General features: G+C 29.6%; 9 protein-coding genes across 9 annotated transcripts; 4 read left to right on the forward strand and 5 right to left on the reverse strand. All coding sequences in view use genetic code 12, as the record gives it.

Moving 5' to 3' along the window:
• Positions 1 to 13: 13 nt before the first annotated feature.
• On the forward strand, positions 14 to 1,250 carry DFJ63DRAFT_155423 (exosome non-catalytic core subunit). Its single transcript, XM_064903627.1, has one exon. The coding sequence runs from the start codon at positions 127 to 129 to the stop codon at positions 1,033 to 1,035; it is 909 nt and encodes a 302-aa protein (XP_064761793.1). The 5' UTR covers positions 14 to 126; the 3' UTR covers positions 1,036 to 1,250.
• CHO2 (phosphatidylethanolamine N-methyltransferase) lies at positions 1,189 to 3,831 on the reverse strand (the record flags this gene model as incomplete). The annotated part of the gene is made up of 1 exon (XM_064905051.1): positions 1,189 to 3,831. The coding sequence occupies one exon, from the start codon at positions 3,829 to 3,831 to the stop codon at positions 1,189 to 1,191; it is 2,643 nt and encodes an 880-aa protein (XP_064761794.1).
• A 990-nt stretch (positions 3,832 to 4,821) lies between these two features.
• Positions 4,822 to 7,739, reverse strand: DBP2 (DEAD-box ATP-dependent RNA helicase). The gene is made up of 2 exons (XM_064903625.1): positions 6,316 to 7,739; positions 4,822 to 5,360 (listed from the first exon to the last, which is right to left on the reverse strand). Exons 1-2 carry the CDS (start codon positions 7,610 to 7,612, stop codon positions 5,005 to 5,007), a joined length of 1,653 nt encoding a protein of 550 aa, XP_064761795.1. The 5' UTR covers positions 7,613 to 7,739; the 3' UTR covers positions 4,822 to 5,004.
• An 80-nt stretch (positions 7,740 to 7,819) lies between these two features.
• RPC19 (DNA-directed RNA polymerase core subunit) lies at positions 7,820 to 8,802 on the reverse strand. The gene has a single exon (XM_064903633.1). The coding sequence runs from the start codon at positions 8,539 to 8,541 to the stop codon at positions 8,149 to 8,151; it is 393 nt and encodes a 130-aa protein (XP_064761796.1). The 5' UTR covers positions 8,542 to 8,802; the 3' UTR covers positions 7,820 to 8,148.
• A 100-nt stretch (positions 8,803 to 8,902) lies between these two features.
• On the forward strand, positions 8,903 to 11,071 carry DFJ63DRAFT_319268 (uncharacterized protein). The gene has a single exon (XM_064907039.1). It carries the CDS (start codon positions 9,025 to 9,027, stop codon positions 10,957 to 10,959), a length of 1,935 nt encoding a protein of 644 aa, XP_064761797.1. The 5' UTR covers positions 8,903 to 9,024; the 3' UTR covers positions 10,960 to 11,071.
• Positions 11,051 to 13,109, reverse strand: DFJ63DRAFT_319269 (alpha-mannosyltransferase). The gene has a single exon (XM_064907040.1). The coding sequence runs from the start codon at positions 12,709 to 12,711 to the stop codon at positions 11,263 to 11,265; it is 1,449 nt and encodes a 482-aa protein (XP_064761798.1). The 5' UTR covers positions 12,712 to 13,109; the 3' UTR covers positions 11,051 to 11,262.
• Positions 13,110 to 16,488: 3,379 nt separating this feature from the next.
• Positions 16,489 to 18,378, forward strand: DFJ63DRAFT_335773 (beta-mannosyltransferase; the record flags this gene model as incomplete). The annotated part of the gene is made up of 1 exon (XM_064908263.1): positions 16,489 to 18,378. The coding sequence occupies one exon, from the start codon at positions 16,489 to 16,491 to the stop codon at positions 18,376 to 18,378; it is 1,890 nt and encodes a 629-aa protein (XP_064761799.1).
• Positions 18,379 to 18,700: 322 nt separating this feature from the next.
• Positions 18,701 to 21,097, reverse strand: DFJ63DRAFT_335774 (alpha-mannosyltransferase; the record flags this gene model as incomplete). Its single annotated transcript, XM_064908264.1, has 1 exon — positions 18,701 to 21,097. The coding sequence occupies one exon, from the start codon at positions 21,095 to 21,097 to the stop codon at positions 18,701 to 18,703; it is 2,397 nt and encodes a 798-aa protein (XP_064761800.1).
• A 1,231-nt stretch (positions 21,098 to 22,328) lies between these two features.
• DFJ63DRAFT_342096 (uncharacterized protein) lies at positions 22,329 to 24,578 on the forward strand (the record flags this gene model as incomplete). The annotated part of the gene is made up of 1 exon (XM_064908737.1): positions 22,329 to 24,578. The coding sequence occupies exon 1, from the start codon at positions 22,548 to 22,550 to the stop codon at positions 24,576 to 24,578; it is 2,031 nt and encodes a 676-aa protein (XP_064761801.1). The 5' UTR covers positions 22,329 to 22,547.
• Between the last annotated feature and the right edge of the window lie 2,488 nt (positions 24,579 to 27,066).

Genomic DNA, 27,066 nt, shown 5'->3' on the forward strand with positions numbered 1-27,066 from the left:
ATTTATTTTGCGAAAACCACAAAAGAAAAAATTAATTGTATCTAAACAAAAAAAAATTATTTCAGCAGCCATTACAACAGTTAAGTCATCACTAAGTATAAACATACAACAATCTAACCAACGACGATGGATAGAAGAAGATTACTAGGACCATTGAATACCATCATACCGAACATAGGTATATCGTCTAATCCCAACGACATCAAACCAGATACCACCATTGATAATGATGAAGTGTCTGCTAATCAAATTCAAAATTTCTTCTTGAAAACAGGTATAATTGAAAATGCCAATGGATCAGCATATTTGGAAGTAGGAAATAGTATTATAGAAGTGCTGGTGTTTGGACCTAGACCTATTCGAGGATCATTTGTCGATCGTGCTTCATTCTCTGTTGAATGTAAGTTTCTTCCTTATATTACTCAACCAGGTGAACAAATCTATAATACTACTAATCAATTTAATAATGGAAATAGTAATACTAATGCCAATGGTAGAACTGGGTTAACTACGATAGAACAAAGGATATCGGCATATGTTGAAACGGCATTGTTACCATCTATCATTCTTGAAAAATATCCTAAATCAACGTTTGATATCTTTATAACTATTATATCTACCGAAGAAGGTGTTAATAACAATGATGAAGATGATGATAATAGTGCTCCTAACGAACAATTGTTAAGATTAACAAATTGGATTGTCAATTGTTCATCAGTAGCATTGGTGGATGCCAGTGTTGAATTGAAAGATATAGTTACAAGTGGTATAGTTAAGACTACAAGTGATGGAAAAGTTATATTCGATCCAAGATCCCAAGGCAATGAAGAAGAAGAACAAGAAGAAGGTAGTGTTATTGGTGTTGCCAGTTTCATGAATTTAAGAAATGATGAGTTGGTAGGGATATGGATTGAACGTCAAGGTGCCATTAATGTAGGTGATACTGAAATGAATAATATTCTTGATGGTTGTAATGAAATGTCAAAGAAGATACGAGCAAATATTAATACTTATTTAGCTAATAGTTTAGAATAGTTCTACTTTTAATATGTATATATATAGAGCATGTTACAAATGTATAATATGATATCATAAATTTCATGGTATTTAATTTTTGTTTTTATGTACTTTTTGTTAAACTCTATAATTTGTCATTTTTATGTTGTTAGGAATATATACACATTTTGATTAATTAGTAGTATGATGAGTAGAAGATGATGATAATTCTTCTAATACACTCTTAATATCAAAAAGTTTGTTACTTAATTTTCTAATGGTTAAACCTTCAATTTCATCATCATCTAAGAAAACCTTAGATTTAATGGTAACATCAGTTGATTTGGAAATTAAATAACTTAATTGATGATATACTTCTAATATACTATCGGTTTTATTAGCTGCTTTTGAAATTGATTCGTCAATATTATCAATTTGAACCACTTTATCAAAGATGGTTGATTTTAAATTATGAGAAAATTGATCTAATTGGTTGAAATCATTTGGAATAGATAATTTTGGAATTCTAATTTCAAATGGTTCAGAAATATATGCCACATCATGTTTACCATTTAAATGATATCTAAATTCATAAATACCTTCTTCCCAAAATAATTTTTCTCCTTTAAATTTATAAGATCCATTATTTTCAGAACACCAAATCCAACGACCTGATGATGAAAGTAAAGTTTTATTTCTTGAGTATGAAGTTTGAACAATTCTATATAATCCAATCCAATCTTTTGATGAATAATTTGCTTTTGGAACTTGCCATTTAATTTCAATTGATTCACCCACATTAATATATTTTGGTAAATATTTCTTTTGTTTATTATCATCAACATTTAAATTAAGAATATCTAATTTATAATTTGAATTTTCAAATGATAAATTTTGGGATAATTCAATTAATTTTTGTTCAGATAATTTAGTTTTTGATGTTCTTAATTCTCTAATAAAATTATCTAAAGAATCAGTAATACTCATGCTAGCACTACTTTTTCTTCTTCTATGAGCTGATTTTTGATCATTTTGATCATTACTAAATCTTCTTTGAATTGATTCCGGGATTAAAAGATTTTTAAAAGTCTTAGTAACTCCAGAATCTTGTAAAACTTCATGTTCGCCATAAATTTTGATCATATGAGATCTTTCAATAAAATTAATTCTAATAAAATTATTGGCAACCCATAATCCACAACAAATTAAATTTTCAACAGAAGGAATCATAATGAAAACTCCCATAACTCCACAAACTCCAAAGATTTGTTCTGGATTATTTAAATAACGATAAACACCTGCTTTAGTTAAATGTAACAGACGACCTTGAGATTTTGGAATAAAGAAATCACCATAAAACCAACCGAAATAACCAATCAGATCAATAATTGATGAATTTATCCAAACTTGAGTTAAGACAAGAATTATACCAATGAATATACGAAGATAAAACCAACTATTAAATAATAAATCATTATTACTACCACCATTACCTTGTAAATAATAATGGAAATTAATTCCAAATAATGAAGCATAAGTAAGATTAATTAATGAATTATAAATAATAGCAAAGTTTGATAATGATTTTTCTAATGGAATATCATTTGCTAAAAACCATTTTGTGAATAATTTTGAATGACTTTGTAAAGTTAATAAACCATTAATTGAAATTGATTCTAATAATTTTAAACTTATAGCTAAAAAGAATAAAATATCAAATTTGAATGAATTTATAGTTAATTCAAATAAGGAATTATTAGCTGTAAAGATTGGAATTATAATACCATAAGTTAAAATTAAAATTAAATTAACAAAATCGGAACCTCTAAGCCAATTAAAATTATATAATCCAACTAAAGGTTTTAAATAATCAAAATTTTTTAAATCTTTTAATTTTAATAATTTAATTAAATTAATTTCTGATTTTGATGGACCATAAATTTTATCAATATGAGGATTTTCAATATAATGTAAAAATACCATTTGTAAGAAATGACCAAAGATAGCAATGATTAATACAGTATAAGATTTTGCAATTAAAGCAAAACCATAATAACCAATATAACCCACTGAATACATTGGATGAGGTACCATTTCAAATACTCCATCAAAGATTAATTCTTCATTATTAATTTGACGAAAGAAGAAATCTCCCCAATACCAAGCATAATCTTTAATAACATTATGAGCATCAACTTTAACCCATAAATTAAATAAAATTAATCCAGAACCAAAAATTAAACGAGAATAAATTAACCAAGGATTTTGATTATGAATAAATTGATAATTATCATTAATAGCACAAGTATATACTACCAAGATAAAAGTAGTAAAATCCAGCATTAAAATTAAATCAACAACTCTTCTAAAGATTAACCAAGTATTAAATTCAATAGGATAATTTGAAATAACATAATCATCACCTCTTTGAGATTTTAATTCTGAAATAATAAATTTTGAAAGGAAAGATTTTGATGAAGAATCAAATAAATTTAAATTTTGAGCCCATTCAACTAATCTATTATAATTAGATTGATTATATAAAAGATAACCAATCCCAAAATTATAAGATAATCTCCAAGAGATATAAAAACCGACAAAGATATTGATTCTTAAGTTATTATCATTAACAAAGTAAAATACAAGGAGGTTTGAAAATAAACAAGTTAAAACAATTAGTTCTAGATGAGATTTTCTAATGGTAGGATCGAAAAGAGTTTTAAGCATATCTTCAGTCTCAGGAACAATAAAGGTTGAACCATTAAAAGTTATTCCTTTGGGACCGGTATGATGAGGAAGAGTATCCTGTTGAAGGGTACTCTTTAATGAACTCATCTTAGATTTTGATGTAGATGTTGTAGTTGTAGTTGTTGTTGAAGTTGAATTTCTAGAAAAAGAAGAAGAAGTAGCAGATGATAATGATGACATATTTTAATTTAATGAAATTTAATTAGCAGAATAAATTTGGCAGCACCTTATACACACGCAATGGCTTATATTTTTTTGATCACGCTTTATTTTTTTATATGGTCTGTCTTAGATTAACCACAGTTTGAGATCGTGTGAGTGTAAAAAAATATACAGTAGTGAAAAAGATTGAGATCAAAAGGCGGTTAGACAAGTTGATCAATCAATAGAGTTGAATATATGAGTGGATGGATGGATGGATGGATGGATGTATAGATGAAGGAAAGAATAAGTCGATTACTATTGATGATTCATTCAGTTGATAGATTAGATGTAAGTAATGTCAACGCGTTTATAGTGAAGGTATCTATCGATCTAGTATTGTAGCAATAATAACTGATAGCTTTTTCCAATTCTATTTTTTTGTGTAATCTGATAAGACAACGGTTCAGTTACTGTTTGATTGGTTGGTTGAATGATATGGATACTCACCCTGATTGATTGATTGATTGATGAAATGAATCAATTGATTGATGAACCAGAAAGAAGAAGAAGGAAGAAGAATTAATTAATTTCAAACTGACGGTCAGAAGAAATTTGTTGTAAAACTGAAAATGGAAAATGGAATCAAATGGAATAAAATCGGGAAAGCTATTACAAATGCTTAATTCAGTAATAATGCCTAATTGAGTAACTCTGTTTAATTTTGTTGGATCGTGTGAGAGTTAAGCTTAAAAAGAAATGGTCTGGGGTTCCTTACTCTCAAATTATCACATGCTAGAATTTAAACTACGGGGACTGCATAGTACAAATTAGTACGTAAAGGATTGGCATGTGAAAAAGAATATTTCATCACATGATCTTAAGTCACATGTCACATTTTATAAATAAATTAAATTTATAGCTAACTACATGTATAACAACCTTATAATAATAATTTGGAATATATTAAATACTTCACTTAATTTACATAGAATAAAACTAATTAATAAAAATAATCACTAATAATAAATAGTAATAGTTGAAGATGCACTACAATAAACCCTTAAAAAGCTTATCTCTATATTACGCTTCATCTCTTTAAAAACTATAACTCTTCCTTTAAAAACGACGGTTTGGCATTGGGGATGAGTTGGATCCAGTTTGTTGGAATCTACCTCCACCAAATCCACCACGACCTCCACGGCCACGTCCACCACGACCACCTCTACCTTGACCATATCTAATATGAGATCCATATCCACCTCTATCAAATCTTTGTAATTCATTTGGAACAGCTTGTTTAGCTTCTCTCATAATTTTACATAAATCAGTACCTAATTTGAAATTTGAATCAGTGAAAAATGATACTGCAGTACCAGTTGCACCACCTCTACCAGTTCTACCAATTCTATGAACATAATCTTCAATATTACCTGGCATATCAAAATTAATAACATATGTAATACCTTTAACATCTATAATAATAATTTTTAGTTAGTAAAAAATTCAAATCAAAAAACAATTTAAGAGAAATAATCATCCTCTATTATTCAAAGAGTAATAATACCACAGCTTATTTTAATTCAATTCTTAGGAGAGATATAAAATTTCTATTAATAATCACAGTCTACAAGTAAAGCAATAAATATCCTTAATCCAAAAAGGATAGGAAGAAACAAAATTATTTTTATAGAAGGGTGAATCCTATTTCATTTATTGAAAAAGTAAAAACAAAAGAATGACATATATACAACATTAATATGATCTCTATTATCACCATTAAATTAAAATTAAAAAGAAAATCTCTTCACAAGTTAATCTTTATTTAATCAATAGTGTTCATTAATTTTACTTCAATTTATCAATACATTTTTCATTCCAAAAAAAAATATCCCATAAAATATCAATCAAAGGGTATCACCCCTTTAAGATTAATCATTTTATTTTTCAATATTCTTCTTAGAAAAAACCATTTGATAATTGAATACAAGACTCTTTAAAAAGACTCGAAACAAAATAAATGAGATCCTAATATTGTACTAATACTTTCAAAATACACTTTTCCATTCAAAATGAACAAAATTATCATAACCTTCTCTTCAAAGTCTAATTGTTATTATTAACGATGCATCAACTGTGTTTATCACCAAAGAAATGCCAGCATTTCTTCTCATCACATCTGCAACGGCCATTTGATCTAAATATGTTTTTTTTAAAAAAATAGTAGTGACTATTTCTCTTCTTTAGATCCGGCTAGACTTTGGCACAATGTTTCTATTATTGTATTGCCTCCACCCACACAAGACTGTGTCCACGTTTAATCATGAAATAAAAATAAAATAATCCTAAAAACTCCCCTGTAAAAAACCCCATTAAAATAAAAGTTAGTAAAAAAAAATTACCCTCGAACCCTTAAAAAATTATACATACCAATACCTCTAGCAGCAACATCAGTTGCAATCATAATTGGAGATTGACCATTTCTAAATTGACCTAAAACCCAATCTCTTTCAGATTGTTGTTTATCACCATGAATGGCTAATGCAGGCCATCCATCATTTCTTAAATATGAAGTGATTTCATCACAAGTTCTCTTAGTTGAAGCAAATACTAAAATTTTACCTTCTTTATCAGTAGTAGCAGTTTCTAAATGTTTAATTAATCTATCACGTTTTTCATAATCAGAAATAACTTCAACAACTTGAGTAATAGTATGAGAAGCGGATAATTCTAATGAACCAACAGTAACTTGAATTGGATCAACTAAATAATCATTAGCTAAAGCTTGAACTTCTTTTGGCCAAGTAGCAGACCACATTAAAGTTTGACGATCTGGTCTAATTTGATCAACAATTTTTCTGATTTGTGGTTCAAAACCCATATCTAACATTCTATCAGCTTCATCTAAAACTAAATAAGTAACTCTCTTTAAATTAGTTTTACCCATTTCTAACATATCAATTAATCTACCTGGAGTAGCAATACAAATTTCAACACCTCTAGCTAAAGCTCTAATTTGTTCACCTTTTGGAGCACCACCATAAACACAAGTATTTCTAATTCTGGATGATTTACCAAATTTAGAACATTCTTGTTCAATTTGAACAGCTAATTCTCTAGTTGGAGCTAAAACTAAAACAATTGGACCATCACCTTGACTTAATAATGGTTGAGCATTAATATGAACAATACCTGGTAAACAATAAGATAAAGTTTTACCAGAACCAGTAGCAGCAATACCAACCATATCTCTACCACTTAAAGCCATTGGCCAACCTTGACATTGAATAGCAGTTGGACTTGGGAAACCTTGAGCTTGTAATTCTTTTAAAACATAATCTGGGAAACCAGCTTCTTCAAAAGTAGTAATTGGATGAGGAATATCTTCACCAATAATACTCATTTCATTCTTTTGTCTGAATTCAGCAATATCACGATCAGAACGACTATTAACATCTGGATGTTCTTCATAAAAGTTCTTTTCAAATCTTGGTAAAGTTTCTAAATCCCAGTTTGGAATGGTTAATTCGGTTCTACTGTTGAAACTGTTACCACCTCTACCACCAAATCCACCACGGCCACCAAATCCACCACCATTTCTATCACCAAATCTACCCCCGTTTCTATCACCACCACCGTATCCTCCTCCAAAGGATCCTTCACCACCACGGTTGTTGTTAACATATCCACCACGGTCGTAACCACCACGATTATCGTTATAAGACATTTTTATTGATTGATTATTAGATTTAGATAGTCTTAATGAACTAAAGAAGGAAAAGAAGATAGGTAATAAAATCTGAAAAGGGATTCTAAAAAAATTTTTTTTTATAGAGGGACATCGTGCACACAAAACGCAAAAAAAAAAAAAAATTTGTGAGACGATGGGAAAAGCTTGACTTCCTAATTGGGAAGTGCTACAGCATTTCTACTAGCTATGATGATTTATTATATGCTACATATAATGTGAAATGATTATCAATAATCTTTTAGTTTGAATCGAATATATTCTATAATTTATATTAAAAGCTGATACATATATATATTTATAAAATACAAATATGCAAAATGAGTCGGGATGGATGGTAAAGATTTACGATATACTAATATACATTAAGAACAAGTAAAAAAACTTAGTTCCAATTTGTTTCACTCTCCCTTATTGGTGCTGTCTTGATTTGAAAGGGTGAAGCTTAAAAGCTTCAAGAGTAAAAGTTTAATGGGGGGGGGGGGGGACCAATATTAAATTCTGTGGTTGGTGTCTTATGGTTCAACAGTCTTATAACCTCCAGCCTCTATCTTTTCACTAAATCTATCTTCGATAACAGTACATAATTCAGCCAAGTTATCTAAACCTTGATGTAAAGCTTCAAGAGCAGTGATATTACCATAAGTTTGAATTCTGATATTTAATTTATTTTCAGATGGATGTGGTATAGAGTAACCACAGAATTCAACTTCTGGGTTCTTCATTATAATATAACGGATAGCATTTCCTAAAGTATGATCTTCATCAATAATTTGAAATGAAGCAGCAGTTCCATCATCAGATGAGCCAGGTAATAGTTTTATTTTTTCTAAATCATATTCTTGTTCTTGTTCTTCAGTTTGTTCGACCTTTTCTTCGACCATTGATACATCTTCTGAATCAGCCATCTTTAAATAATCTATTCTTTATTAATTGACAAATGAGTTGTAAAACCAATCAAATATTAATCATCATAATGATTTAAAATTTTTGAATAATTTTTTTTGCACAGATGCCAGCGGGTGTGCGATTACCAAAAATACATGATTAATGTATGGGGAAATTACTATTGTGACGAATAGATTATTAAATTGACTTTGAACTTGATCTAAAATTGTGATTAACCAGTAATTACATGTTCAGAATAGAAGCGATCATAATTATATAACAGTGTTTCTATTTAGTTGTTGTAAGAAGCTAACTACTTTATTCTTCTCTAAGTAGATCAAAAGGTCGTGTACAAAATGATAAGTATTACATACAGGAATTTGGCCTTTAAGTTCGCGTTGTTTACAAAACAGAATTTAAATCAGGAACCACAAATATATATAATTTCATATGGTGAAAAGTCATATACAATTGATCATTTAGTCAGTATAGTTTCTTCAAGAATGGATAGAATCGATCTGAGAGTGATTGGTAATGTTACCGACTCCTACATATGTGCTTCAAGTGACAGTGAATATGGAACAATGGGGTACACTGAAACGTTAAATGACAGAGATGCAATTGAAGAGACTGCCGATATGATTAATCTTGCCAAAGATATGGATAACTTCAAAGAAAATATTGGAAGTCGTTACAAAAGTCATGTTAAATCTGATCAACAAATAGATACACCCACCAAATTCAAAGGCAAGTCTCCTAAGGTTCTCAATTCAATTCATGAAAATCAACTTCATAAACATAAATTACAACATCAGATAAAGAAAAATGATGGTAATGTTTCTTTACTATTTTCATCCCATTCAACTCCATTGGTTTCAAAACAAAACAATACCATTAATAATAAATGGGAAGTATCAAATAGACTACCTGAAATCAATGAGCTTGACAATTATGCTCCTATAACTAAGATACGACAATCAATAGCATCTGTGCAAAGACAGAATAGTATGTTGAACCAAGCCAGACCAATCCATAATGATAGTCTTTTTTATCTGGATACTGAAAATGAAGATGGTGATGATGAAGGGGAAGAAATACTGGAAGAAGATTCCGGTCTTGATATCAAAAATAATAATAATGGTCATATCAAATCAGATAAGCAAATACCGTCCGTTGATAACAATGGAAGTTTTCAAGAGTCTAGAAAAAGAGAGGTACAGAGACCTACTATTAACGAAGAGACTCCAAGAACCACTCCACCTCATTCCCAGGAAGAAATCAACAGTTCAAAATTATTTAATGAAACAAACTATGATGTTAATATGAATGATGAAGTATATAAGATTATTGTGAATTTAAAGCAAAAGCTTGAAGAAGAGAGATCAGCATCAAAGTTATTAAGAGAGGAAGTTAATCAGTTGAAGCAAACAGTACAACCACTTCCACCATTGTCATCAGCCCTGGAACAAATAGAAGATATCAGTGCTCCTTATCCTATTGAGTTAAATTTCGATGATTCTACCGCACAGTTCCATTTTGAGAATGAACTGACAAGACAACCATATCCAGTTAAAAAAAGTATTGAAAATAGTACGATTGATCAAATGATGCTGGAAAATGGGAAATTAAGACTTGATAATAATAACTTAGTGAAACGAGTTGAATCATTAGAAAGTCAGTGTCTTGAATTGAATAATGAAGTGAAATATTTGAGACATATCAAAGAAAGTACTGAATCCATTGAAGGAAAGAAAGTGATAGATGATCTCACTGACGATGATTGTGTGCCTATTAATACTCGTGAGATTGGAATTCAAGTTAATAATGATGATGATGAAGAAGAAAAGGAAGTTGAAATCCAAAAAGAAGTAGAGCAGCAAGAAATTAAAGAAGATAATAATAATAACAAGAAACAAGAGAATGATGAAGAAGAGAATCAACCGATTAGCAAAGTGACTCAATTAGTTAACACTCTTGAGATAAGAAGTTTCAAATTTGAAATAGAGAGATTACAAAAATTACTTGAAAAAGTTCAACAACAATATGCAACGTCACAAAATCAAATTCAAAGATTACAACAAGAAGAGATAGGAAACCAATCTGATTTAATGACTGAATCTAATTGTCAAGATTTATTTTTCAAGCGTTATAATTTACAAAAAGTTGATAAATTAACTAAAGTCCAAATGTCAAATATAATTAAAATGATAATGATGAAATTATCAATTGGGGAAGATTTGGAAGCAAATATTACCTGTTTGGGAGTCTATATGAAAATGTCGATGAATTTCATTGATGAATTACATGAAATATTGTATATTAATAATGAATTTAAACCATCACAATATTTAACTCAAGATGGTAATGATAAGTCGGTGGATAGATTAAACGATTGTATGAATGATATGATTAAGAACATTGAAAAATTATTACAATAAAATAGCTTACTTTATGATATATAGATATAATCTTACGTAATAAGATTGTCAAATCAACGTATATTTATAACAAGTTAAAACGTGAACAGAAAAGAAAGCGAGAAATACAGGCAACTTCTAGTATTTTCACTAAATGGTGTAGGAAAAAGGATAAAATAAATAGTTGAAAAAATAAAAAATTGAGAGCTAAAAAGAAATAACATAGCTGCAAAACATTATGCACACAAAAACAAAAGCTTCGGATAATAATTGCGGATTACAATTTTTCCATTCTTTCGATGATGAAACAGGATTACAGCTAATCTATTTTGCCTGCTTCGTTAAGAATTCAATTTGAAAGTTAACTTCTAAACAAAACTCTTTATGTTCAGCACTGTTCCAATCATTAAATTCTAAAAAGCTTAACTTCACAGCTTCACAATATATCCAATGAAGATTTCTCATGATCGATAATTCAAAATCATATCCATTCAATTCTCTGATTAATTCTTTACCAAAAAATCTCTTTCTAAATTCATGGTTTGTACGTTTCTCTAAATCATCAACTTCTTTAACCAGAAATAATTCGACCACATCAAGTTTTGGCTTTTGATTCTTAACAAAGAATAAATTTGAAGCTTTAAAAAGATGGTAGTTATAATTGTTTTTATCAGAATCTTGTTCATTCAATCCATACTTTGGAGTATCGCTGCTTTGAAAATCATATAATTCATCAATTTCCATATTGTCATCAAGACTAGTAAGGCTTTTCTTAAGTTGTTTTTTTCTTTTGTTATTAGACTCTTCATTAACATTCTTTGATATTTCTGATTCATCTTCTTCTTCGTGAGTTTGAATATAGTCTACAATTGGATCATATTGCCCTACTGCATATACATCATGATGTTTTGCTTCATTCAATGGTCCAAATTCACGAGGAAATTCTTTAACTTGATAATAAGGTAATCCTAATTTGTGAGCAGCAGCTATAAAAGTTTCCTTATCATTTGCAGGAGCTCCACCTTGATTCAATAATGGATAATAATACTTAGGCCCAAAATGATTATAATATAATGCTAGAATTAGAGTCTTAAAATGGACCATTTTATTAATAAGTAATAGATCTCCAGAACTTGAAGATTCTGGAATAGTTCCTTTAGTATCATGATAAGAATAATGTTTTCCAGGTTCTTTACCCTTAGGATAGTTTGAAAAATAGCTATTTCTAGCTTTGACATCTTCGTGAACTTTGATACCACTAATTTGATAAAAATAAGGTGAAGCTGATCTTCTATTAAAATCAGGCCAAACAATAAGATGGTTGTTAATAAATGGTTTATTAACGAAAAAGGCATCAGGATTCTTAATGGCCAAGTTACTAGCATCCATATAAAGGACATTTTCAAATGAAGAAATAATCAAGGCTAGTGATTTTAATTGGTTATCCTCAATCTTGTCTAATACACTTTCATCGATATAATGAATCAATACCTTGCAGGAGCCTCCTAAGGATGGCAAACTTACATCACAGAATTCAATGTCATAATCTTCTTCAAAAGGAATAATAACTTCAACAGGCAATTTTGCCCCATTTGCTCTTAAAGTCTTTATATTCAACATTAATTGAGATTCATCTCCCTTTCTACTCAAGTAGACATATCCATCTCCTTTCATGAATGAATTGAATTTATTAAGTCCATTGATTAAATCATAGGGCCAATCATGATTTATATGTGCCATGAAATTTTGATGAGAATTGGTTAAATCACTCATTTCATTTTCAGATAAGGTTAAGAAACTTTGAAGATATTCTTTGGTTCTAACTGGTTCATCCAAGTATTGTTCGCGTAAGTGTCCTTTATTTTGAGGCAATCTACCGTTATTATTTGCAAATTCATTATCTTTCTTATAATGATCATCATCATTAATACCTTCAAGAATTTTTGGACTAGCTTCATTTATTTGCTCAAACAACTGTTTGAAAAACAATTTAAAAGCAACTTTAAAACAAGACTCAGTTTCAATTTTAGACTTATAAGTAGAATTGATATTTACTTCAATCAGAGTCACACTTTGCTCGACGAGCTTATTATAGTTATAACTTTCAATTATCCTGACATTAAAATTCTTTTGGGATTTTTTAAATGAATCTTCATTAGCATACTTCCAAAAATGACCAAGGTCATCTTGTTCATCAAGTAACATTGTATCAAAGCATTTTTGCATGACTAGAAATTTACTATTGGCATCAAAATGATATCCTTTCATGGAATAATGTTCATAGTTGGAAATATCGAGGGGATGTCTGATGAGACTCTTTAAGCTATCATTATCTTTCCCATATTCGATTGAAGTTGTCAATGGAATTGACATTGATAAACTAGAATGTTGTGATCCCAAAAGAATAACTCTGATAGTTGAAATAAGAATTAAACAAGCAATAACGGTTCTGAATATCAACATTTTATGCTTCGAATTCGAGTTAAAAGACATCCTAAGACTTGACATCATTGACTTTTGCATTAGGTATAGAATTTCTAGGCTTCTTCAATTGTTTTTAATGATGAAGAAACATAAACCTTTTTTAAAAAAGCAAGGGATGTGTGAAAGGGTAAGAGGATTTTATTAAAAATCATATTTTCAAATCAAGGTGGTGGGGGGGGGGGAAGATTATTTGCTGATTATTACGAATGTTTGATACACTCATTTAGTAACTTTGATTACCACATATGTCCTTTGCTATACGAGAAAAGGATTAAAAGTTAACACATTGTAGAGTTTTGTAAGTTTTATGGTATTTTTGTTTGTATATTGTTTTTGCATACCATGACCGGAACTGTTTTACATTTTTGGCCGGAAATTGAGGTTAGTTCTGAATAGAAGAGATACGAAAAATAAAATTTTAACTGACTCAGAAAATCGGGCCGTTAGCTGCTTTTTCTGTTGTAGATTAGTTACCTCGTTAATGAACTTCTCCACACGTAGCTTATATTGCATTGTACTATCGACCTTATCTAAGTTCATCTATAATTAGATATCATTATAAATGAGCTATGCTAAGATTATTGCTATTAAAGGAGATCGTCTGTTCCTGAAGTCCAAATTTTAATTATGGTACAAGCATCTCAGACAGACGTTTAATGAAAGTTAAAATTGTCTTGGCATAAAGTCTTGCTATTGATTTATTTTTAGACACAAAATTTTGCTATTACACAAACCTTTTTAGGCAGTTTCTAATTATTCCACATTAAAAGATCCTGAACATGTTATTCTGTTAGCGAGACTGATTTTTTATTGTTTTAATATTCTTGTAATGATAAATAATTATTTAGCATCTTTGCTAGGATTAAATTACGATTAAATAACAAACAAGTGCATTTATATTTCTAAATTTATAGAATATTAAATAAATGTATATTTCGAAAAAAAAAAAAAAGTGCAAAAGCTTTATTAACGATGATAATGATACCGATTACTGTTATTTTATATACATAGATAATCATTCTGGATGTGCAAGTCAATGCATTAGAAATTGAAATAAAATTTTCAATAAAATGGATGTATGATTTAACACATCATTTATCACACATGTCACTATCATGTGTAGTCCAAATAAAAATAATATGAAAGGTAGTATCGTGAGCATATGGGGTTCAATATAGAAAAAAAATATTTTATTTTTTGATCTCAGATATCCTTTATAAAAAGACAATGAACTGTTGCAGATGGATGTGGTACTAGTTTTCTAATATAGGTGAACTAATTTGGCTATGAGTGAATTAAATTGCTATGGCTAAGCCGTTGCTATTGTTATCTATATTATGGATTCAGATACGAGACAATTAAAAAAAATCTATACTCTGGGTAATTCATTTATGTAGAAACGTCTGTTGTAGACATATTGGTAGTTTCCAGGATTCCTGACTTGATTTATTTCCATTTTCCTAGTTGCATAATTTATATCACTGCTAGACTAAAGACTTCCTTCGCCATTAAGTTCATTATCAGTTTATGTTGTTTAGAATGCTTACATCAATAATACAATAGTTGTGGGGGGTTCCTCTTCTTACTTCAACTAAACCTCATTTGATTGATTCATCGTTTAGTTATTAAATATTATTATATTCACTTCCTCATACATTCCCATCAACTTGAAATATATCAAAATTACCCTGCAGTAATGCTTGCGATTCTTCGAAAACATATACTTAGGAGCCTCTAAAGTAAGATTGAAGTTACCTTGGAAAACTTTATATGGACAAATGTTGCACAAGATAGTATCCTATAGATGATTATTTCTACTATAAACTTACTTCTCAGCATATTAATTCAATTGGGTCAGTATGATCCTATTATTGTTTACATCTTAGCTAATGAAGGCTTTAGATTAAGTACCGATAATGAATTATTGTAAAAGGGACAGAGAATGAAAATGAAGTACACCCTACATCTTTGAGTTTAAAAGAAATTTGTCTAAAATTTAATGGTAAACCAAGTTAGAGCAAGAATCAAAATGACCCAACAACTACTAATACTATTAAACTCTTACAATTTTCAATTCTTTATTTGTAGATATATAGTTTAAATATAAGCAAGAAGTATCTTGTTTTTGATAGGTAAAACAAGCGTGCAATATCTACCATTAAGAGGTAATAATATTTGAATGGGAATATTATTCGATCTTCTATCATTCCGCTAGTGATACCTCTTAATGTTAATGAATATTGTGGTCGTAGTCCCTAATTAATCTACGATGTATTTCGAGCCTTAAAACCAACTTCAAAAGTGAAGCTTGCAGACATAAAATTCAAGTTAACCTGTATAAAAACCTTGTAAAATGCAATACCAATGTGGTTTGCATTGATTATGAAAGCACTATTAACTCAAAATAATGCAGAATCTATACGAGGCTATTAACTCAGTACTGCTTCCTTTGTTTCCGTTCTTGCTCATTTAGTTACCTGTTTGATTAGATCCATCTTCAGAGAAACAATAAAACAATTCATTAACTAATAACCACATTGAAAAAAGGAGATATCAGCCCCTAAAAAATAATACACATAATATCGTATCGTCTTCAGCTTTAAAATGTGTAATATAAATCAAGAACTGAAAAAATATTTTAACAAAAAAATATTTTATTTTTCCCTAACTTTAATGCAAGGCTAACTAACAACATAAAATAAATAACAAGAAAAATATTGGAGTTATTAGCTGCAAAACCGACTGAATGAATGATTCCTTTCCGATACCCTCGTCATATGAAATATCCAAAATCATCTTACCTTTGAAAAAACTATTTTACTTTTCATATAATTCGTATATTCAGAGATTAATTCTCAAATGTTAAAGTTATGCCAGATTCTTTCCCAATGTTTATAGCCCCTTGTATTGAAAAGTACCAAATCATAAGTTTATTTTCAAGAACTTTTACAACTTGTTTCTTTTGAGACTCCAAACAGAACAAAACTTACAATGATAACTAATAGAAGGCCAAAGTCTATAAAATCAAAACCAGGACGTAGAGGAGTCGTGTTCATGGTAGCAATTATGGCTATGTTGCTTGTATCTCATTTTTATTTTGATCTTACTCATGAAGTTTACGCCCAGGTTGTCCAAGGAGGACATCAATCATATGATGTTCAATCGTTTAAGAAATACTCTGGGCAGCCACTAGTTATATTTCCTCAGCATTTTAATGAATTGGTAAACCGTTTTGGTAATGAATATGATATTAATCTCAATACTAAACATCTTAATTTCACTAGATATTATGAAGAAAGATTTAATATTACAAATTTAGATTCTAGGATCAATATTGTTAGATATAACGGGGACAGCACTGGATTTCATGATATTTTTGCAGAAGAGTTTAAAAATCATACCATCAGTTTCCTTAATGCAACTGTATTAGAAGATACAACAGAAAACTGCAAAGATTCTGTCATTGATAAGGTAGTTCAAATTAGTGAATATAGCAAAATTAAAAATGAATTGAATTATCTCGTTAAGGTCTTCAATTATCAATTAAAATATGATCCAGCTTTTGCTGATCTTAAAGTGTTTATGGCCGATGATATTGGTTTATTATTCAAACAGAATCAAGTGAAGAATCATTTCTCTAAATTTGATGGAACATCGGTATGGTTGGAACAGTTTGGTGTACATTTTATGATATCAGGAGTCAGTTATAGTCAAAGTGGAAATAAAGACGAACCAACATTCAGTTTAGTATATGCCCAAATTTTTGATGCTCATTGGAATGAATTAAGGGATGTCGAATTAATTATGCCAACTATCGTTAACAACAAACCTAACTTTAAGAGATTAAAGTTTCCGTCGTTCTTACCTATTCCATTCTTTAAGGGTTATCATCAAGGTTTATATTATGGTATTGAGGATCCAAAAATGCTTCTTATTAGAAATTCGTTCGGGTTTGATGAACCATTAATTGTGTTTAATTCTCTTCACAGAAAGATTGAAGGGTTTAGAAATGAGGCTAATAGAGATGATCTAACTCAAGAAGTTCTTGTTGATCTTCATCTTTTTAGATCCATGTTTATTTGTTATCCATTTCAATATGACTATGGCATGCCAGCTAACTTGAATGGTATAATGAATCCAAAGTATGAAAATATCCTTTTTTCAAAGGTTATAACCCTTGAAAGGCCCGATATTACCAAGAAACAAACTGAAAATAATTGGACACCATTTGTGAATACTCGTGAAAGAATTAATGGAGTTGATACTCACATTTATTTTGTTTATAGTTGGGCCAATCTTCAAATTTTAAAATGTGAATTGAATACCTTTGGACAAGGCAGCGTATCAAATTGTGAATCTTATTATCAAATGAACGATCAATTAGTTGATAATGCTGAAGCTGCAGCTTTAAGAGGAGGAACTGAGTTGATTAATCTTAATCAGTATCTTCCTCATATTGAGGTTGATGCGTGGTTTGGATTAGCCCGTGCGCATATAATGGATTGTGGTTGTGGGTATGATATGTATAGGCCAAATTTTGCTATAATTATTAAAGACGAAGTAGGTAATTTTGAAATATCATATTTGTCATCGTTTGTATCATTTGATATCCCTGTTTATGGATTCAATGAATCCAAAATCCAATGTGACAAATCATTTCCTAATGCCTTAATTCCAAATGGGTTTTCAAATTGGGTGGTATCCGACCCACCAGAACAATTTTCTAGTAAGACGAATGATTACTTAGCTATCACATTCTCAGTAGCTGATTCATCCAATTATATTGTGACTATGAAAAACTTCTTAACCACGATTAATGAAATGGTGAGTAATCATGGTACAAATCAGGCTGTTGACGATAATGTAGTAGGATGTACATTATCGAAATCTTTTCAATTCTGTGAGGCTTATGGTAATCAACTTAGAGAGACTTCACCAGAAGCTTTCAATTATTAGAGTAGGATAATACCCTCACTTGCACCCTTTGAATGCCTATGGCATTTATTCTTTTATAAACTTTCAATAGTTCTTTTTTCTAATTATATATCTGTGTTCCACTTTTTTTAAATATGTGACTGAAATCTCTTTTTGCTTAACTTAAGTATACCATTAAATCTCCTAGTTATCATAATCAGTAGTGCCATTTTCAACAATGTGTTTACAACTTGTTTAGGTAATTATTTATAAGTCTATTATAAGAAATAGTCTATATAGTATAAAATGACTTAGTATAAATCATGGTTATAAATGAAAAAAAAAAGATGTAGCAAAGTCTTCCTTATTCTAATCCCACCCAAATATCACCTAAATACTTAAAATATGAGTGCTGATCTTCATCAAATTCAATAACAGTTCCATTCTGAAATGTATCGCCATAACCAATTGAACTGTAAGTGCACCACATATAATCATGACAAAGCACATGAAGCATTTGCCAAGCTATCTCTGGTTCACCCTCCTTATTTGGACCTTTTAAATAATTTGCTCCAGAGAATGGCGGAACAACGGCATGACGAATATTGATAGGATTATAATAATAATGCCTCATATCTTCTTGATTTTCGAAAGTTTGAAGATAATAATTTCCTTGTTTATGAAGATCATTTTCATAATCTACTAAATCATATTTACCACAAAAATGGAAACCTGAATTTAACCAAAGCAATGAATTATCTTCATCGTCAATATGAGCAGGATGAGAATTGCATAATTGCTGAGCAAGATATAATTCTCCATTGTCCTTACGTCTATCGGGCTTAACTTCGCCTACAGCCACGGCACGATAGTCATTGAAGACATACTCTTCGTTACCATTAAAAGCAAATGCAAGCCAAAAAAATTCTTTATCTCCATGACTTCTTGTCATTAATGGTTCCATGAAATATAATTGAGGTAACATTAAAATCGAATTTAAATGTCTAGTTTTATCTAATAAAACTACCCCAGCTTCCATGAAATGGTACATTCCTTCAAACGCATCATTCTTTAAAGTCTTTTCAGGTACCATAGGAAATCCAAACATAGCATTATCTATAACATTAGGTAATAATGATTTTAATAAGAAAAGGTCAGTTTCTGGTCTCTTGTCGGATGTAGCCCTATCTTTATAAAATAAAGCACCCCCTTCTTTATACTTTGAAGTTTCAAAAAACCATTCCGGATTTTTAAAAAGAACCACATCCGAATCCAATAATATAAATTCCTCAAATGAATTGAAAATAGTGGCTAGTAATTTGTTACCATAACCTTCGAATTTATGTATATATTGTTCTCTAACCACATTGAAAAGATTAACAAAATGAATGTTTTGAACGGGTAAACCAAGATCATAATCTTCGGGTAATAAATGTCTGATCTTCTCCATAGATGCTGGGAAATCTCTCATAGATTGTCTAGCAGCTTTTACAATTTTAGCTTTACTAGAACCACTAAGATTATCGTAGTATACGATTTGGATTGGTAACCTATTACCAAGAGCCCTTAACAATCTGATCAAATTAAGAGTATTTTCAACATGAACATCACCTAATGTTAAGACTATACCTCTTCCATTCAAGCTTTTTCTCATATCATTGAAGAAACAATCCGACATTTGATGAAAAGTGCCAGTAGTGAAGGATTTCAGTTTTTTATGATAATTATTGTATTGAGGAGGAGTTAATTCTATTTCCCCTGACCATTTCTCGAATACAGGAAGTTGAAATGATAACCAAGGATAAATTCTCTTTTCTAAACTTGAGCAAACACCATATGAATCTAATTTAGCCATTTTTTCACTTTCGGTGAATTCAAATGATGGTAAATAATCCTTCCCTTGGATTGTTTGTATTAATTCCTTTTGATCTCTAATCAACTGATTAGCTTTTTCCAGTTGTTTTGGATCCGAATTGGAAAGGAAACATTTATTAAAGATTCTTAAATGACTTATCGAATCCAATGTTTTCTGTTCAACTTGTAAAGTTGTATTCCAGAATTCTTCAAATTTTCTCATCATGAATTTTTCTAATTCAGCATCAGTTATTGTGGATTGATCATCACCTTCAAATTCATAATCAATGTATTCTTGTTTTAACCGATCGTGATTATAAAATTTCCAATTAGAATATTCGAATTCGGCAAGTTCAATATCATAAGGGTTGACATATCTACCTACTGGTAATTCTTCATTTGGGTTCAAGTACCAATTGTGATCAGTTATAAATAAATTTTGGAAGTATAATGAACAACGTTCCTTAAAATCCAAATTACCAAGAATAGTATTTGGATTAGGATGATTTTTAAAAATAGTTTCGTAATTGGTTGCAATAGTGGGTCTTATTCCTCTTAGATCTTTAACATCAGCATGCATTTTATATAAGTCAAAAGTCTTATGATTAACAATCGAAGTATTAACAGGTTCATAATGGTGTGGATTAAACTTATGTAACACATTATTATCACTCGAAAATGCCCATTTATGATTCTCTTCTTCATTATAATCCCCTTTTACCTTATCATCCATTTTATCAGAATCATATAAGCCATTATTGTTTTGTTGTGAGTTGACGTTATTGGTGAATGTCTTAACACTCAAAGCAATATTATCATAATGATACAAAAACAAATAGCCATTTAAAAGTATAGTCCAGGCTGCTACTCCACTGTATAATAAAAATCGATAATAAGAAAACTTCATCTTAAGCTGGTGACTTCCGATTTGGATTGATTTTTGATGAAAAAACTAAGTCATTCGTTCAAATCTTTGGGAAACTTTGGATACAAATCTTTCATGATAAATATTCTTTACATATCCCAAAATCTCAGCTTGCCTTATCGATGCATCATATTTTAAGAATAGGGGATAAAAATTGTGTAACGTAATGAATCTAATCACTTGTTAATAAAGTTTAGTTAATTATAATTTTCTTCATTGTTAAATGTGCGAGCTTAACTTCAAGTTAGTTAAAATATTTTTTATGCCATAAATTAGGCGCCTAAAAAATAATAAAAAGACCGATTTTCACTACCGGTCACATTTTTGCTGCAAAAGTAGATTTCAGGCCGGTCTGCAATTTGCAAAGAATTGTCTTTTCAACACCATCCCATTCGTATATCTTCCCCTTTTAAATGATTAAGGTTAGTTTATACCTATACTTGTATTAGACTTGCTTAATTGGTCTAGATTGATTTGTGGTCCATGTGTGAGAACAATGGATAAGGATAATGCATGATTATTTTATTAACATATCGTAGCTGTGTTATCTACAATCTTTGAAAATTGAATCGAAAATAAAACTGCAAATGCGGTTAGATAAGAAATTCAGCTTGTAAATTTTCTATTTGGAATAGAAAGAGTAGTCTGCATAGATATTGTATTAGTATAATAGGTCCATTCATTTTAATTAGAAATCAACTCTTTAGTGCATTTTAACTAGATCTTGAAGAGTTGGTATTCACATGAGGATGTTTTGAAAAACACCAAATATTAGGAGTGAAAGTTTTTTAATTTCAATGTGTGATATTCATCAAAGGAGTAAATTCTTTATTAAAACGTGTCACTTCATAGAATAATATTCAAGTTTGCTTTTTTACTTATCATAATGATTTTAACCCTTCTCTAATTCTTGCAAATATTCTATAAATCTTGATAAGTAGATTAGCTATTGTTCACTTAACATTAGCTTATAGTGAGTTTATTCGTAAACTGTTTTTATCAAATATTTTTTGCAATTTTATTTTTTATGATGGTAGTCTATGAATCCCAACATGTAAAAAAGCATAAATAAAGCGCAAAATATTTTAAGTATATTTTTTAATACATATTTATTACCTAATCAATATTATTACTTGGAACTGTAGATATTGGAAATATACGAAGTGGAGCACAATCAAAAAAGGCTGAATATTTGTTCTTCATGCAAACAATTTGGAATTTGTTTTTATCTCACTTCAAATTTATTGCCGTAAAAACTTATTATTGACTAATTTGTAGTTCACAACTAAATCGAAATATTAAATAATTGTATTTATATTTCTGGTTTTAAACTTTTACTCCTATTATAATTTGAATTTCCTCTTTTTATTTAAGAATTTCACAATTTTCATTCTGTTTTAATATCCTCCTTCTCAAAATTGAGACGATATCAATGGAAAAGTATTTCAAGATGGAAGAAAACTCAGAAGATATTACTTTTTTTACTTTATTGTTCATAACTGTCGTACCAATCTCATATGTCATCTTTAGAAGAAATATTATCAAGATTATGTTCTCGGTAAATTCATTAAGGGATAAGAAAGCAATATCCCAGTTAGTTTTAATGGCACTCTTAATGATTTTAAATGTTAACCTTATCATATCATTCACTACAATGTTATACAATAGTCTGCATATTCAATCATATTTGTTGGAATCGCAAGAGAAAACATTTGGATTAAGATCAACCCCAATATCAGAAGGAATTGCCAAATTTCATTTTAAACCAGTGAAATTACAAACTTTTTCAAACATGGAAGATACATTTGATATTGATCTTGCTTTTCCTAAAAATAATCAAGGTGGTCAAGAAGTCTTAAAGGAATTTTATCATTTGAAATGTCCTAGAGTTTCCTTTTATGATTCATTCTCCTTAAGTGCATCTACAGAATTAACTAATTTGGATAATAATGATGAATTGTTAAAGATTAGAAACATTGCTCTAGACATGCACGAAAAGCAACAATATTCACTCTTAAAATTTGCCTTCTTAGACGCTCCTGATGAAAGTTTAGAATATATAATTCACAGAAAATGGTTTAAATTCTGTACTGCTCCAATTTGGATGGATAAATATGAAATTTATATTGCTCTTAATAGAGTCACATATTGTCCTAATAAAGTTTATAAAGAACCGAAGATTTCATTATTATATGCCCAAATATTTGATAGAGATTGGAACGAATTAAAAAATTATGTTATTAATGATATTCATGGTGAACCGATTGTATTTCCAACTATTTTTCCTGCTCAAGTGGATGACTTGGGTGATAGATCACTTTTAGGCCCTGAAGATCCAAGAGTTATTATAAGAGATTATTTCAATGAAAAAACAGGAGAAATGGATCAAGAACCAGTCATTATTTTTAACACTTTAGTTAAAAATCAAGGCGAAGCAAGATGTATGCATATTTATCGTCCCTTCACTCACAGAACTAAAACGGTTAGAATGGATATTCATAATATTAAAGCTAAGTATATTGAAAAGAATTGGTCTCCTTTTTTCAATACGGATAAAAATTTTATTTATTTTCTTTATGGATTATTACCATTCAGAATTTTAAAATGTGATATTCATAATGGAGTTTGTTTTGGTGTGACTGGACCAGAAGTTGATCCACATGAAGAGGCGAGACAATTATCAGGAAGCTCAAATTTAATGGAAATTCCATCTAATCTTTTACCAAGTGATTTAGCTAAATATAGAAAAATTTGGTTTGGTATCATTAGATCTCATATTTACAAATGTGGATGTTTGAAACAAGTTTATAGATTCCATGGAGTATTGATTTCCACTAGAGTTGATGATCCAAATGATGTTTTCACTGTTGATTATATTACATCATTATTAGATTTCAATATTAATCCTGAAGCTTGGGATTTGAATTTGGATGAATACAAATGCAGTGATGGTAAATCGGTTTTAATTCCAAATTCATTAGCATATTGGGATTTTATACCAAAGAATTTATCTAATCTGGAAAACCAATATGGTGAAGATATAATGGGGATAGCATTTTCTGAAGCTGATAAGAATAATAAAGTGATTCATATAAAGGGAATGCTTGCTCATCTCTCCAAAGTCTTAAATGGAAATAAGCATAGATTTAGAACTCATTATTTAAGAGAATCTAAAAATGTTTTAGAAACCGATTTCTTAAGTGAATGTGCCGTAGAAGAAGCTACTGAATATTGTTTAACTAGTGAAAAAAAATTTGAATGGCTACGCAAACCTCAAATTGAAATTGAACTTGAAAAAGCAAAGAAAATAGAAGACAGACAAAGAAAGGCTGCCGAAAGGTTAGCTCAAATAGAGTCTGGGGAACTCAACGATAAAGAAATAGAGTATCTTCTTTGGTTAAACAAGGAAGATCAGCTTGAGGAAGAAGCAGAAAAGCAAAGAGAAGAAGATGAAAAACTTTAGGACTCTAAATAATTTGTGGTTCTGATCTGAACCCCATTTCAACGGATTCTCTCTATCTCTTTTTTTAATTTTTATACTATTCAATAAACGTAATTCCTAAATTTACTAGTTTTTGTATTCCTGTTTAGTAGATGGATTCATTTTCTTTTAGGTTTTAAAACTTACGTCGTACTAGTGAATTGAAAATCAAACTAAAAGTGAGACCAAATGCCTAATAATTCTCTTAAACTTACCTTGTTACACATTTCATTTTTATTTTTTCAGAAGTAGGGAATTTTCGTATTTGATGTAATCCACACAAAAAATATTTCGAGAGATTAAACTTTAATCTTATTTTTTTTCACAAAGTCGGAAAATTCTGGTACAGAATTAAACTCTTTAGTTGATCTTAATGCAAAAACGATTCAAAAAACTAAATTCAAATTATAGATTTGTAATTTACAGTTTAGCTACATTTGGCAATCAGTTTAACACATTCATCTTTAACCAACTGGCATGGAAACCATTTTTCTCTCATAATTAACGTATAAAAAAATAAAAGTTTGGAAAATAAAACATTTGTGTCAATTCATAGTTACACTCCCTGGTTTGATATTTCTTTTTTTAAGTTAATCTCAAAAAATATATGTAAGTAGTTAATTCACCATTGGTACCGTTTATGACTCGCATTTGCTGATTTATAAAGCGAAGGACAGTATAAAAATAATATTTCAAAATTTACCACAATCTTTATTTAACTTGGTAACTACTTGATTTAACGGAATCTCTATGTTACTAATAATAATTTTAAACTTGGGCCAGATTTTAATTGATTCGTAATTCTCATATCTAATATTTTTTATAATAAGCTAATCTGTAGTTTAAAATTAATTTTATTAACTATTTTTGGAGAGATGGTAGAGAAAAAGTCGGGTACCATTATACGAGTATATAGAGCCGCATAGTATACAAAATGTATTTCGTTTTTGAGGGGTACTAGTTTTAAAAAATAAATTTCGATATATCATAATATTAAGTTCACACACACATAAAATTAAACGTCGGCAATATGTTACAGCATGGGTTTCTCTGTTATCGTATTCATCATTTTCAATTGTATTCGTTTTAGATCAAAACATTGAATCTGATTAATGTATATAATTTTGACCTTACGTTTTTCAAGGTCGATGATTAATGGGGATGATTTGCAACAACAACAAAATTTTAATGATACTTCCAATACCTTTTATCTACAGGTCAAAGGTAACACTATCCATCACACCAACATGTGCCTTTCAAAATATTATTTACCATTGTCTCTTTCAAAATAATATGACATTTCGATAATAATATCCTTCAATTCAACTCATAGAAAATTAAGAAACGTAACTATCAATTTATTTGTTGTTGGTATCTGCAGTTGGGTTTACCCTGCATAAAAATACACTTTCTTTCGTTAAAAAATAATACGAGAAAAAAAATATTTTTTTATTAAAATAAAACCAAACGTACGCAATTGATTTAGTCCCACATTTTGTTGATTGATTCCAAAAGTAGTTGCCGTAGTCCTTTTAACAATGTAAATGGATTTTATTTTTAAACATAAACCATTGCTAGAATTGCCTTTAATATCTTTATTGCTATTCTTAATTGCAATTATCCAATTAAACTACGAATTCTTTTCTAAATCTGATATTTAAGCCTTAAAAAATAATCTACTTAATTAATATTTTTATTATTATTCTACGAAAATAATGTATACACAAAAGGCAAGGAAAGGTATTCGTAGGAAAATAATACTTTATAAAGATAAATTTTCTTTCGTTTCCAATTACAGAAAATAAAAGGAAAGTTACATTTCAACCGGGTAAGCACAAGAGTGGGAGACGTGAATGTGTATTTTGGTCGGAATTACAGAGGAATTCACCATTCAATATTCTTCTTTCAGGAACAGCTGCATTTTTAAGGAGGTATACAAACATAAGGTATATCATATAACAGAGAAAGTATACATCATCGGTGTTGTCTGCTATCCTTTTGGACCCCGGGTACATTATTTGTACCAAAGAACAAATAAGTAATATCTCGGTTAATAGTACGATAAGCTTATTCTAGCGTGAATGCACATTCAGCCGAAGTTATTGTTATCAAAAATCGGTTTGGTTATACGAACTATGTGCATATTTTAAGGATCGATGCTTTCCCAAATAAATCAAGGGATGAAGTCATATACGAATGTGTTCATGTAATGTTAGGCAAGGAAGCAATAGGTGAGAAATGAAGTGGGCAAATAAAGCCTCCAACAAATTGAATGCTTCCATTGTTTCGCACCGATCTTTTATTTTTACCTTACAACCATAAAGCCCTTTTTCAGAAAATTTGGTTCAACAAAGAGATAAACTTTTACTCAATAAAGTTATGGATTTCCCTTTTTGACTCCAGGGTCTTACTAGATAAACTAAATAATATGAGAATTATATCATTGAAACTAGGTTCCCCTTTTTAAGCG

Source organism: Scheffersomyces coipomensis (assembly GCF_036884675.1).
Source record: "Scheffersomyces coipomensis strain NRRL Y-17651 chromosome Unknown DFJ63scaffold_4, whole genome shotgun sequence".
Lineage (NCBI taxonomy): Eukaryota > Fungi > Ascomycota > Pichiomycetes > Serinales > Debaryomycetaceae > Scheffersomyces > Scheffersomyces coipomensis.